Here is a 10014-nt window from a genome sequence, read left to right on the forward strand (position 1 = left end):
TCTGCACACTCTTAGGGCAGGGGCAGTGTCTCGGCCTCTGGGGCCTGCACAGCCGTCCGAGGGCCCGGTTAGTAAATTAACCCAGCCTGCTGCCCGCCCCCACGGCCCCCGCAGCTCTCGGTGGCCCAGAGGCCCCAGTGCAGACAGGAGGCCCTGGAGAGCCAGACTGGGCAGGGAAGGGATGATGAGGGACTTGGAACCACCCCCTCCGCCTGCCTGCAGCCTCAACCGTACCAGAAGATTCCCTCCTCCCCACCTCCCAGCCAGGATCACTCAGCGGAGCCAGCATCAACCCCCAGCTGGGAGGCAGGAAGTCAGGGTGAGAGGCAATTTTCAGAGCACCTTCAGGGCCCGGGCCTGGGAGGGTGCCTTCTTTGGCCTTCAGAGAGGGAATTTCACCAGAGCCCCTGGTGGCCAGGCTCCTCCAGGTGGGCCCCCTTTGCCCCTAGAAGTTTCCAGTCACCACCTCCCCCATATAAGGCCTGGGCGTCACCGGGCCATGAGTGAGGGGATCGTTATGGTGGCCGTGGTGTATTTGGTGACAAGAGCCTCGGCCATGGTCTGGGATGGCTGCTTGGCATTGCTGCTGCTGCTGGTGGCCGCTCTGGGGCAGGGGCAGCGGCCGCACCCTGAGCCTGGTCTCCGGGGCCTGCGGCACAGCTCTGACTGTGGGATCAAGGGCATGCAGCTGCTGGTGTTCCCCCGGCCGGGCCAGACCGTCCGCTTCAAGGTCGTAGGTGAGCATGGCCAGACGCAGGTCCCCACCTCCCGTGCAGCAGGACGAGGAGAGGCCCCTCGGCCCCCACTCTGTCACCACACTGGGGAGGGGGAGGAGGAGGGAGGAAGGTGAGTTGCCAGCCTCAGTTTCCCTGGTGACCCAGGGCCTCTTTTTCCCACGGCGAGTGTTCACGACCATCTTGCTGAGAGGCAGGTGTTGGTTTCACTAGGGCCCAGGCTCTGCGTCGGTGACCACGGTCAGCTGATGCCCAGGCTGCTGGCCCCCAGGCCCCTCCGAGGGGCAGGGCCCCGGTGGTTGTGGCCTGGTACAGAGAAAACGGGAGTGGGTTTTGAGGGGGGATTTGAATCTGCAGCTTCTCAACTTTGTGTTCTTGAACAACTGACCTGACCTCTCTGAACCCCTGTTTCCTTAACTGTAAGATGGGAACGGTGACCCCAGCCTCGCCATGTGCCCTGAACAGGAGTTCAGGGGTCATGCCCGCCCCTGAGGGGTGCCCTGGTGCTCTGGGTGGGCAAGGTGGGTGGACACCCAGCAGGTGTTCCCCCCCCATGACTGCAACGGCCAGTGAACCTGGCAGACGGGTCACAAGATCCCAGTTCCAAATCCTTCTGCCCCTCATTGTGTGCAGCTGAGAAGACTCACACTCAGCGCCTCAGCCACAGAACGGGGATCCCTGACTTTACAAGAACAGGTCTAAAATCCCCAGCCCAGGGGCACCCGGGTGGCTCAGTCAGTAAAGCGACTGCGGCTCAGGTCATGATCTCACGGTTTGTGGGTTCGAGCCCGGCATCGGGCTCTGTGCTGACAGCTCAGAGCCTAGAGCCTGCTTCCGATTCTGTCTCTCTCTCTCTCTCTCTCTCTCTCTCTCTCTGTGCCCCCACTCACATTCTATCTCTCTCAAGAATAAAGAAACCTTAAAAAAAACTTTTTAAAATAAATACCCAGCCTGCTGCCTGGGACTGTACTAACCTTTTCTCCTCCAAGTTTTCATTCCTGCTTGCCGTCCAGTACTGTTAACGGGGAACCACAGCGGGAAGGATCCTAAGACCAGCTGAAGCTATTCCCTTACAGATGGGCAAACTGAGACCAGAGGGGAGGGGCCTGGCCAAGAACACACCGGCAGCGAGTCGCCAAGCTAAGGCTGAAGCTGGGGTCTCCCGCTCCCGAGTGGGGTTTTCTCAGCGGTCACCAACAGCCCCAGGCTTCACCCTTCCGCACTGCTGGCCCTCCCAAACTTCCATCCCTGTCTCCCCTGCCTCAGATGAATTTGGGAACCAATTCGAGGTCCACAACTGCTCTGTCTGCTACCACTGGGTCACCGCCAGGCCCCTGGGACCCGCCGTCTTCTCTGCTGACTACAGAGGTTGCCACGTGCTGGAGAAGGTAGGGATCGCTGCTGAGCTCGGGGCAGGCCCCACGGCTGGGAGCCAGCTTGACCTCACACAAGCCCGAGAGGGAGCTCGGGATCGCTGTGCTGGTCATGCCCGCCTGTGGGCTGGTGACCGGGGCTAGCCCACAAATCCAGCTCCCTGCCTGACGCCCTCCTCTGCCTGGGAGGCCCGGTGGCCTCACCTAGCTGCTCTCTGGTCACCTTCTCACCTGCAGGATGGGCGCTTCCACCTGAGGGTGTTCGTAGAAGCCGTGCTGCGAGACGGTCGAGTTGACGCGGCAGGAGAGGTCACCCTGATCTGTCCTAAACCTGGCCACACCTGGACTCCGGAGTCCCACCTGGCCTCACGCACAGGCTTCTCCCTGCCTACCCCTCATACCCGGCCCCTCCGCCCCACCCAGGAGCACAGCTTCACCCGTCCGACCCCTGCCCTGCTACCCCTTAGACCTGGACCCACCCGTCCCACCCTGACTCCGCCCCCGTGGGACATCTTGGAACACTGGGGGGTTGACGAGCCCCTTCACCCAGGTACGTAGGACTTCTCCGTGCGTGTACTGTGTCTGGGCCTTCTGGAGCAGCGAACTGCCTGTTCGCCCTTGACTGGGCTCAGGAAGCCAGCTGCCTCTGTTTCCCTTGGAAGTCTCCTGCCCAGTGTGGCCCTTTCTTGTGTCCTCACCGTTCTGTCCCCTCCCCAGGGGCACCTCTGACCTGGGAGCAGTGCCAGGTGCCCTCTGGGCACATCCCCTGTGTGGTGAGAAGAGGTTCGAAGGAAGCCTGTCAGAAGGCTGGCTGCTGCTATGACAATAGCAGAGCGGTTCCCTGTTACTATGGCAACACAGGTAGGCCTTTCTACACCTGAAACCGGAAGCCATGAGGACGGGAGGGCTTCCTCCCCTGCCCCTTCCCCAACACTGCAACTGCTTCACACCTAGTCCCTAGGAGAGCCCGAGCCCCCGAATGGAGAATGGGCCACAGACGGGACCTTTAGATGGGGGGACCACAGGTCCCAGCTTGCCTGATAACCATTGTCCCAAGGAACTAGTAGCAGATCTATTTTTTTTTTTTAACGTTTATTTATTTTTGAGAGACAGCGCAAGCAGGGGAGGGGCAGAGCGAGAGGGAGACACAGAATCCGAAGCAGGCTCCACGCTCCGAGCTGTCAGCACAGAGCCCGACGCGGGGCTCGAACCCACGAATCATGAGATCACGACCTGAGCCGAAGTCAGACACTTAATCGACTGAGCCACCCAGGCGCCCCCCTCATAGATCTGTCTTTGCACGTATCCCTACCTTTTAGATCTAAAACATTCCAGTTTACTTTTTTAAGTTTATTTAAGTAATCGCCACAACCCAACGTGGGCCTTGAACTCCTGACTCTAAGATAGAGTCCCATGTTCGTCCAGCTGAGCCAGACACCCCTAGGGCATCCCAGTTCAGATGACAAATTCAACAGTGCCCCTACTTTCGTAGTTTATTTCCATGCACGAGAAAATCTGGGTCTGTAAAGGGTTTGCTCAAGCCAACACAGGCACAGAGAGTAAGAGAAGCCAGGTCTCCCGACTCCCAGGGCAACACCTAAGTACTGTCTCCCAGCCCACCCCCCACGTCTGCCGCACAGACACTAACTCCGAGGTCCTGGTCGGCCTCTTTGATCTGCCTTCGTCCTAGCAACTGTCCAGTGCTTCAGAAATGGCCATTTCGTCCTGGTGGTGTCCCAAGAAACAGCGTTGGCACATGGGATCACGCTGGCCAATATCCACGTGGCCTATGCCCCCACCAGCTGCTCCCCGACTCAGGACACGGGGTCCTTCGTGGTCTTCCAATTCCCTCTGACCCACTGTGGGACCACCGTCCAGGTAGGAGTGGGGCCATGGCCTGGTGCCCAGGACCTCCCCCCTGGGAGGGCCTCACCCAGCTGTCCTTCCTCTCCCACAGGTGGTTGGCAACCAGCTCCTCTATGAGAACCAGCTGGTGTCAGACATCGACGTCCGAATGGGGCCACAGGGCTCCATCACACGGGATGGCGCCTTCCGGTGAGGGCAGCCTTTCTTGCACAGGCTGGGCTGTGGGCTTGGGTGTGAGGGGAGCACGGATGAGCTTAGGACGGGCTGCGGAGCCACCTGGGCTCCTGTCCATGCTGTTCCCTGCTGTGTGATCTCAGGAGAGCCCCTGGGCTCCTCCCAGCCTCCCCCACCAGCCCCAGGGTCCTCAGCAGCACTTGCCTTTTTTCCTCCAAGAACTAAGCTCAGAAGCTAAGCTGCAGGCATCCTCATCGAGGCCCCTAGAAAAAGTGGAGGCCGTGAGTGTGGCTGTTGCTACCTCCCCATTTCCAAGGTCACAAAGCCACAGATGAGGCAGAAGATACCTGGGGGGGGGGGGGGGGACTCTTGGAGGGTGTGCTGGGGTGGAGGGAGGAGCAGAGGGTTACCTCTTGTTGAAATGGGCCCCTGGGACCTGCAGGCTCCGGTGGCAGAACGAGCCCGGGAGGCCAGGGTGGGCACCCTGAGGGAGCTGGGCTTGTCACACCTGCCCTTGAACTTATGGGGCCAATACATCTGTGCATAAAATCCTGTGCTTGGCACAGAGCGGAAGCCCAGGTGTCTTTCTCTCCACCCCACCCGCCCTGAGGGCCAGGGAAGGGTGCTGGTGTGAGGGTCCAAGTGTCTTTTGCTTTAAAATTCTAAGTGCCTCTACAGGCCAGGGGGTAGTTGGGGGTGGGGATAGATCGGCTGTGCTGTAGACCCTTGGGTTCACAAGTGGTGGGAGCTAGTCGGAACCCAGCAGGGCTCCAGGGATTCCCAGAGGAAGGGGGCCGTGAGGGGGAACAGCTGTAGCCGGTGGGAATAGGCAGGTGGTCAGACAGGGTCTGCAGCTCGAGCGCGCGGGTCTCGCTCTCAGAAGTAAAGGGAGAGCGCCTAGGAGCTGGAGGTGAAGGTGGGTGGGGTAGGGTGGGGTCCGCTTCCCTAGCGGAACACCAGGGGGCCGGATGTGGGCCCCCCACTGGGAGCGTGTGGTGTCACTTAGGCCAGAGAGAGACCCCAGTCCCCAGGGCCCACCATCTACCACTGCAAGAACAGTGGTGACACTGGGGCGCTATCTGTGACCAGCTTGTGCTGTCCTGGGCAGGTGAGTGGGGCGGGGAGCGCAGGGCCCCCTAGCGGCTTGCTCGGTGGGGGTCCGGCCACCCTGCTGGGCCGTGCACCCTGGTTGTTGCATCCACGTAGCTGGCGGCTGGTTTACTAAGTGAGCAGGCCATGCTGACGCTGGGTCTTCTTTCCACCCCGTGCTGTTGCACTTGGACTTCAGGCTTCACGTGCGCTGTACCGTCAACGCCAGTGACTTCCTGCCGCTCCAGGCATCTATCTTCCCACCCCCCTCGCCGGCCCCCGTGATCCAGTCCGGCCCCCTGCGGTTCCAGCTGCGGATCGCCACGGGTATAGTCCCCGGAGCCCTCCTCTTCCTGCCCCGTGTCCCCACGCACAGCCCTCCAAGGCTCACGAGTCCCTCGCCCTGCAGATGAGACTTTCCGCTCCTTCTACGAGGAGGGGGACTACCCCATCGTGAGGCTGCTCCGTGAGCCTGTGTCCGTGGAGGTCCGGCTCCTGGACAGGACAGACCCCGGTCTGGTCCTGCTGCTGCACCAGTGCTGGGCCACTCCCAGTGTCAGCCCCTTCCAGCAGCCTCAGTGGCCCATCCTGTCAGAGGGGTGAGCGGCAGTGGGGGCTGGGGCTGCCCTGGGGGCTCCCTCCATCCCCCTCCCTGGTCCCTCTGCAGCTTCCTTGGCCTCTTTCCTTCTCAGGTGTCCTTTCGACGGTGACAGCTACAGGACCCGAATGGTAGCCTCAGACGGGGCAGGGCTGTCCTTCCCATCACACCACCAGCGCTTTACTGTCACCACCTTTGCCCTCCTGGACCCTGCCTCCCAGAGGGCCCTCAGGGGACAGGTGAGAAGTGCCTCGGAATGCCTGCTCCCCGAATGTTCCGTGGGATAAGCTGGTCCCCAAAGTCCTCCAGCACCCCGCAAGCTATGGGTCCCCGGAGGTCCCCAGACGGGGCTTCGTGGAGGGTGGTGAGCCAGGTCCTGGCCACCTCCAGACCACTCAAGAGGGAGGAAGGGAAACCCAGAGTATGGATGCCACCAACCCTAAATCTGCACCCTGTTCACAGTGTTCTAGAGTGACTTTGCTTCTGACTCTAGAAAGCATGCGTTTCAATTCCGCTTGGAATGTTTATAATCTCTCAACTTCTCCGGGAGGTAAATGGGTCCACTTAGGGCATATTTAGGTTTTCTGCAGAATGCACAAGTGACCCCGTAGGCCCTAGGCTTCCATGGAACTTGTTCTAGTGAAAGATGCCCTCACAAGACTACATACAGCCAACTCTGGATCTCAAAGCAGCCGCACGTTATTAGCCCAGGTGCAGACAGACGTCGCCGGTTAGCACTGTGAGGGTGGCTTCATTCTCCTCTTTACCACCTGCCTCTCGGGAGCCAAGAGCCTCTCACCTGCTGGATGAAGGCGCATCTGCTGGCTGGGCCTCCGGGGGCTGGCTCAGCTCCTCTCCGCTCCTCCGGCTTCTTCTCCTCCTCCTGGGAGCTGCCCCTGGCTTTGTTTCTGGAAGCGGGGATAGCCCGTCCCCCGGCTGCCTGGCGGAGCCCCACCTCCTCGGAGGCCAGCACTGCCGGGGGGACTCAGCAGTCGGGGCCACACTGGGGAAGCTGAGGGCTGGGGCCAACTCCCAGGCCGAGCTGCCTGCCCGCAAGGAACCCGGCTGCAGACTTGGGCCACCGGGAAGGAGGGGAGGCACAGGTTCCAAATTAGGAAACAACGGTTCTGGCGCTGACCCTCAGCAGGCGAGGCCGTGGTTTTGGTCTTGGTCTACCCAGCCGGACCTCAGCCCGCCTGGCGGCCGGACAGCTGGCAGCAGTGTGGACTCCGCCTAGGCCCTGGATTCTGGGTGCTTCCTAGGTCTGGTGCTTCCTGCCCGTGGCTCCAAGCCGGCCCGTGCTCTTGACCGTATTCTCTTCCCACCAGGTTTACTTCTTCTGCCACTCCTCTGCCTGCTCCCCCTCGGGGCTGGAGACGTGCTCGGCCACGTGCAGCTCTAGGCCCGCTAGTGAGTCCGGGGCGGGGCGGAGGGGCGGTCTTCGTTCTTCTGGCCGCAGGCCTGTTCCTGGCTTCTGGGCCAGAGACCGGCCCACGATGCCACCCCTCCCCCGCCCAGGACAGCGACGATCCTACACTCCGCACGGCGAGGCCACCAGGCCGCAGAACCTCGTGAGCTCTCCAGGGCCAGTGGACTTTGAGGATTCCTCCGGGCAGGAGCCTCCGCTGGGGCCCACAGGTACCGGCAGGCGTGTTGCTGGGGGGGACGCTCGGCCACAGTGCAGGCGGGAAAGGGTGTGACAGCACTGGGGGCAGGGGGAACTGAGCAGACCGTCTACCTGACGGGGGGGGGGGGGGGGGCAGCCTCAGCTCTGCCGGGCGTCATCACAAAGGTCTGGTGGGTAGAGACAGTCGGAGGCGCCTCGCTCAGCCCCGCAAGCCTTCAAACCCCTTCTCTCCCGCAGGCTCCCCCAGGAACGCTAACCAGAGGCCTCTCCTCTGGGTGGTCCTTCTGCTGGTGGCTGTGGCCCTGGTCCTTGGGGTCGGGGTTTTCGCGGGCCTGAGCCAAGCCAAGCCCAGAAGCTCCAGGAGGGCGACAGAGGGCGACTGGGCTCAATAAAGCACCATGTCCAGCCTGCCCAGCGGGTGTGGAAAGCTATTCGTGGCGACTAGAAAGATTCGGTCTCAGAAGCGTGTTCCTTCGTGTCGGGTCTGTCGTGTCAGAACCGTGACCTCTTCGACAAATACTTAATACGGGCCGCACCCTGGGCAGAGTCCGGCGTCTCCCAAGGCTGATTCGGGAGACTTTGCCTTTCAGCAAGGAGAGCCGGCATTCCTGAGAGAACCAGATAAGCGAGGGTAGAGGAGGGTACAATACAGCAGAGTCCGGGCCCCAGTAGGTAGGAGTGGGGAGCCCCGAGGGTGAAATGGCCCGTGAAGGCCTGACCCCGTCGCCCAGACGTGGGAGTTCTGACTTTCTCACAGTATGCTGCTCAGCTCCCCGTGGGGAAGGGGCACCCAGAGCTCCTGGGGCCTTGAAGGAACTCTTCAGTCTTGCTCTGAGCCTCAGCTTCCCGCTAAAGGATGCTGGGGCCCGCCAGCCTCCCTCTCCCCTCCTTCAGCACACCCCCCCCCCCCCCCCCCCGCCCCACCAGACTAGTCCACTCCCGGGCTGACACAGCAGCCTCTTGGCCCTGATGCTGGCTGCCACAGCGAGCCTGCCCCCCCCCCCCCCACAGCTCAGTACCAGCGCTGGTTGTGTGGCTGACTTTCGTGTGCCCCTGTAGGACCTAGGCTTTCATCTCTGACTTGGCCACAAAGACCTCTCCAGACTGACCTGCAGATCTAGGCTGGGAAGGGGTAGCAGTTGGGAGGGATTGGGGGGTGGGGTAGGGTTCAGCCTCTGGTGACAGGAGAGAAGAATCTGGTAGGTGGGTCCAAACTTGACTTTCGATCTTTCTTCTAAAGGCCTTGGTGGGGCACGAGCTGTGACAGGGAACCACACAAGTCAGGCCGGGGGCCTTGACACTAGGCAGGGGCTCCTCCTTTCTGGCCCGCTCTACCTTCTCGGTCTGGGGATACTGGTCAAATAGAGGGGCTCCAGAATCAAGCTGCTTTGTCACAACCCCAGTTCTGTCTCTTACTAGCTGTAATACTGAGTTACTGAACTTTTGGGAGCCTGTTTCCCCCTCTGGAAAATGGGGGTGATCCCCATCCCCACCCCCACAGGGGTGTTAGGTAAATTAACAGAAGAATCCCTCAAGGAGCACATGACAACATTTACTGAACGCCGTAAACTACTAGAATTTTTCTTCTCTGCCCCAAGCTTCACGCTTTGCTTAAACTCTGAAGACCAGTTTATAGCCCAGAGGAGGAGGGGCTGGGGAAAAGGCTCGCTGGGGGTGGCAGCATGGATCTTCGGGCCCGAGTGTTCTAGACACTTGCCGTGGGAGTTAGCCAAGGAACTTCCCTTGTCTGGGGCTGCCTTCCCGCTGTGACCAGGGATGGCCAGTGCTGTCTGACCTCCTGGCCTGTACGCGGGGGCCAGGGTGAAATTATGAGGATTCGTAGCTTTGGTGTTGGGTGAAGGAGCCAGACTGACTTGGTCTGAAGGGGTCAAGGTTCTGGTTCTTCCATCCAGGACCGACTGTTCTTTCTCACCACGGCCTTCGTCATCCAGGCTCACGTAGGCATTTCAAATGGCACAGAAGGGTGGTTCTATGAATTGCATCGATGCTGTGCTTAACCACGATTCTGTAGATCCCACATGGAATCACATTATGTAACTTTAAGGGTGTCGTGTGTGTTTTCTTACCACAAAGGTAGACCTCTTGAATTATTCCCTATTTTAATAGCTGCCGTCTCTTCCATATCGCCGTTAAACTGATACGTTTGATCTCCTTTGGGTAGAATTCAAATCTATGAATGCGAACCCTTGTTATCTAAGCATGTGATTCTTTGTATACAGTTCTCTCAGAAGTTCTCAGAACCGCTGGATCAAAAGCTGTGCGCCTTCTGTCAGGCTCTGGGGGAACACACGGGGTGCCAGTAGCCTGCCCCCCCACCCGCACCCCACTCCACCTTGCTACCCCAGATCAGTATCGTTCTAAAGCTTTGCCACCCGCGCTGCCTAAGGCAGATAGCGTTGCTGGCCTAAAATGTAACTCTTTGGGGGCGCCCGGGTGGCTCAGTCGGTTAAGAGTCCCACTCTCGATTTCAGCTCAGGTCATGATCTCCTGGGCATGAGATCGAGTCCATACTAGGCATGGAGCCTGCTTGAG

At 60.3% G+C, this 10014-nt stretch overlaps 1 protein-coding gene across 1 annotated transcript; it reads left to right on the forward strand.

The window, feature by feature from the left end:
- Positions 1-356: 356 nt before the first annotated feature.
- Positions 357-7909, forward strand: ZP1 (zona pellucida glycoprotein 1). The gene is given in 13 exon segments (XM_030331976.1): positions 357-737; positions 2001-2122; positions 2345-2657; positions 2825-2968; positions 3798-3985; positions 4065-4162; positions 5436-5563; positions 5646-5835; positions 5929-6073; positions 7163-7244; positions 7353-7472; positions 7699-7806; positions 7809-7909. Coding segments are annotated over 13 exon segments (1974 nt in total). The 5' UTR covers positions 357-499; the 3' UTR covers positions 7907-7909.
- Positions 7910-10014: the final 2105 nt, after the last annotated feature.

The sequence above is a fragment of the Lynx canadensis genome, chromosome D1, assembly GCF_007474595.2.
Source record: "Lynx canadensis isolate LIC74 chromosome D1, mLynCan4.pri.v2, whole genome shotgun sequence".
NCBI classification, from domain to species: domain Eukaryota; kingdom Metazoa; phylum Chordata; class Mammalia; order Carnivora; family Felidae; genus Lynx; species Lynx canadensis.